We start from the raw sequence: 3,168 nt of genomic DNA on the forward strand, positions 1-3,168 counted from the left end.
TTGATCTTCAGTTTTCCCGAAACGGGAGGCAAGGTCCCCTGCGAGGTTTTAGGGTGTCCCGCCGAATCAAACCTGTATCGTAAGCCCGATACATCTAATATCAGCGATGTACGAGAACGCAAGATCCCCCAAGACTTACCTCGGATCCACCCTTACCTGGATTCACTAAGATGGATATGGGATATACTATCCTAGAGTGGATGGAGTGCGGCTCCTATGACGGAAGGATGGTCGGTGCTCTCTGACCGTGGATATAGTACCCCCATAGTAATGAAGAGTCACGTTCCACCTCGAGGTACCCCGGATCCCATACTTCCGAGTTCGTATCCAAGGAGGGAGGATCCCGCCTGGAGGGACCTGGATCCAGGGTATAGGGATGAGGGATACAGTGGATCTCGAACTTTCGTAGGACAACGGAGATCACAGACGATTGCAAGATGATGTTGGATGATTGGAGAGTTCGGATCCACGGCGAGTGTACCATTACAGTGAGGTGGATCCAAGCGACCTGGATCCGGATGAGTGTACCCATAATAGGGTGACCATGATGATTACGTCATATATCCGGTGGATCTGAAGATAACACAGCTGGGATGATGGGTCAAGGGAAGAAGGGACATGCAGCCGAGCCTGGTAAGGGATTTAGCAGATGAAAGACATAGAAGGTAGAAACCCAGGCAGGTATAGGCTTAAATATCAATGCAGACTCCAATTTGCACAGTGACACGCAAGTGCCTTCCTGCCCTCAAGAACCGGAACTACATTGGCCGTACGAGCTCCGAGAAGGTTGGGAATTGCGAATCTAGTGTTGGTAGTGATAACTGGATAATACATTGGCCAGATCCTACAACCTAGTGAGCTTTTCCTTTACTTGTGCAGATTCGACAGGTTAACCGAATTTACTACTTGGTCGGTTACACCCTAGGGGCTCTCAACTCTCAAGATCCCGTCACAGGAGGCGGCAAGTACGACTTAAAGGACAACACAAAGGCAAGGGAACACACCCGCAAGGCAACCCCACGGCTAGATCCACGATCTAGGCCCCGGATCCATAAGCTCGAATATTCGCTTAGGATACGGAACCATCCACGGACGCAGAGTGAAGATTTTCCACTGCTGCTCCACCCCATCCCCACGTCTCGCCAAGACACTCAAGCTTCACCACTTGAACTCTTCGGAAGTTACCGAGAGAGCAGATCCCGCCCTACCGACGGGTACACAAGGTGAGGAAAGTTCAGCAGAACACGGATCATCGGGGGACCCCCTCCGTTAGTCGGTGTCTGGGCGCAGTTGGTAAGTTGGATCTGGCAATCTCGCAGATTTTGCTGATCCCGCTACACCACAGAAGCACGCCACTGTCTCCGTCGGCGAGGGACTTCAGCTCTGGTTCTTTTCCTTCTGATTTTTGAGCGGTTTTAGTCTTGTGAGGAAGGCCGTCGTGTGTGAATTTGGCTTCACGTCCCTTCCAGGCGCTCATACACTCATCGACGTCTATAATCTTTCCAGGAGAAACGTGCGTTTTTCTTCGATCATTGAACCCTAGCATCAAGGGCCGTATCGGATCCCACGGATCGTCCGGCTGACTGTTGTCCGAGAGCGCAAGTGCGTACAATATCTGCTCGAAGCAGTGACGGCTCATCTGGAACCTTGATGCGTAGTTGGACGGTGTATTTACGTATACCGCTTTGTATTGCGTGTCCCAGTATACACGCGCTGGCCTCGGCGTGACTACATGCCACGGCAAGGCGAATACCAATCCACCAAAATAAATCACCAGGTCCAATGGTACGAAATGAATTCATCGCTAAATTGATGTTGGTCAGTCGAATAGTTTCTTGTAGAGTACTCATTGGGTACATTAGGTGGAAATACTTCACTAGCGACCGCACTCCAAGTTGAAGATGTGCCGGCCAGAGAAATGTTGTCGTACGAGCCGAAAACTGGCAAGCTGAGTCAACCATGACACTATCGAGCGGTACCCACAAGCGGCCATGAGCCATGACTGTGCCGTCTTCCTCCTATTATTCCTCCGAGTCCGGATTTTCATCGTCTTCCTCGTTGTCCTGGCAGGTAGCAAGGAACTTCGACCGGATACGGTACGCCTGATTAGGCGGCGCGAACACGCGAAAGCTGTTGCTTCAGCTGATCCCAAGTGGTAAATGCAGCGTCAACAGACGTGCGGCACGTTAGTGCCCATTTGCGAGCGCGACCTCCAAGCCTGGAGATAGCTAGCACCACGCGCTGATGCTCAGACTGGAGCAGGGCCGATCCCATGGCCATCTCGACCTCACGGGTCCAGAGAAATAGATTCTCTCCATCCTTCCCCTCGAAGGTTTTTACGCTCACCATGAGCGGTTTCAGTCTCATAGACTCTTCACGCGTCATCGACGCCGCCGCCGCTGCGGCGCTCATCTTCTCTTGGACATGCTCCAAGAGCGCGTTCTCGTAGCGGGAGAACAATTCCAGCCTGGCAGTGACCGCCTCTGGATCTTGCGATGCAAGATGAGCCACGCCCTCCGGGCCAAGCAAGGACATAAGCTTAGTAAGCGCGTCTGCTGCGCCGGGGGCAAATTCGCGAACACGGGGTGTTCTATCCTCGCAGAGGGATATAGTCAACCGACTCAGGAGCGGGGATTGACTACAAGTGCTACCAAGTGCAGCGGGGCTGCCGTAGCTTTAGCGTCAGAGGAAGACGTTTCGACTCAAAGAGTCACTAATACTAAGTTCCTTATCCAAAGGACACTTACAGCCCAAGACCAGGGCTCAAAGTTAACACCTTAACTTTTATGCTTCAAAACCAGAAGTGATTTATTTACTATTATTGCGGCCAAGCCGCCTAGGGGTAAATGTATCTCTTTAACTATCTAGCATAGTTAAACCTAATCAAATGCATAACGTGTGGCTTTCAGCCAACGTACTGAGAGACCTTGTTAACTCTCCAACTTATGTACTGAGAGTTTGCTAACTCTCCGGGTACTTCGTACCCCTGTGTGTTCCACACCATGTAACCCCGTTACATAACCTACCTATAAATATACTCAGTTTACAATCTACCTTATATAGGTCACTTACCTCTCTTTAAATAAAGAGGGGACCTGTGAACTGCCGTTCACTGAGCGTTTGTATACTCTCGGAAGATAACTTCCTCTAGCGCAAGGTGCTGTGTGA

The 3,168-nt window shown here is 50.9% G+C and overlaps 1 protein-coding gene across 1 annotated transcript; it reads right to left on the minus strand.

Moving 5' to 3' along the window:
• Window positions 1–1,377: 1,377 nt before the first annotated feature.
• Window positions 1,378–2,000, minus strand: PITG_20741 (uncharacterized protein; the record flags this gene model as incomplete). The annotated part of the gene is made up of 3 exons (XM_002895519.1): window positions 1,378–1,381; window positions 1,482–1,683; window positions 1,754–2,000. 3 exons carry the CDS (start codon window positions 1,998–2,000, stop codon window positions 1,378–1,380), a joined length of 453 nt encoding a protein of 150 aa, XP_002895565.1.
• Between the last annotated feature and the right edge of the window lie 1,168 nt (window positions 2,001–3,168).

This window comes from Phytophthora infestans, genomic scaffold (assembly GCF_000142945.1).
Source record: "Phytophthora infestans T30-4 supercont1.163 genomic scaffold, whole genome shotgun sequence".
Classification (NCBI taxonomy): domain Eukaryota; phylum Oomycota; class Peronosporomycetes; order Peronosporales; family Peronosporaceae; genus Phytophthora; species Phytophthora infestans.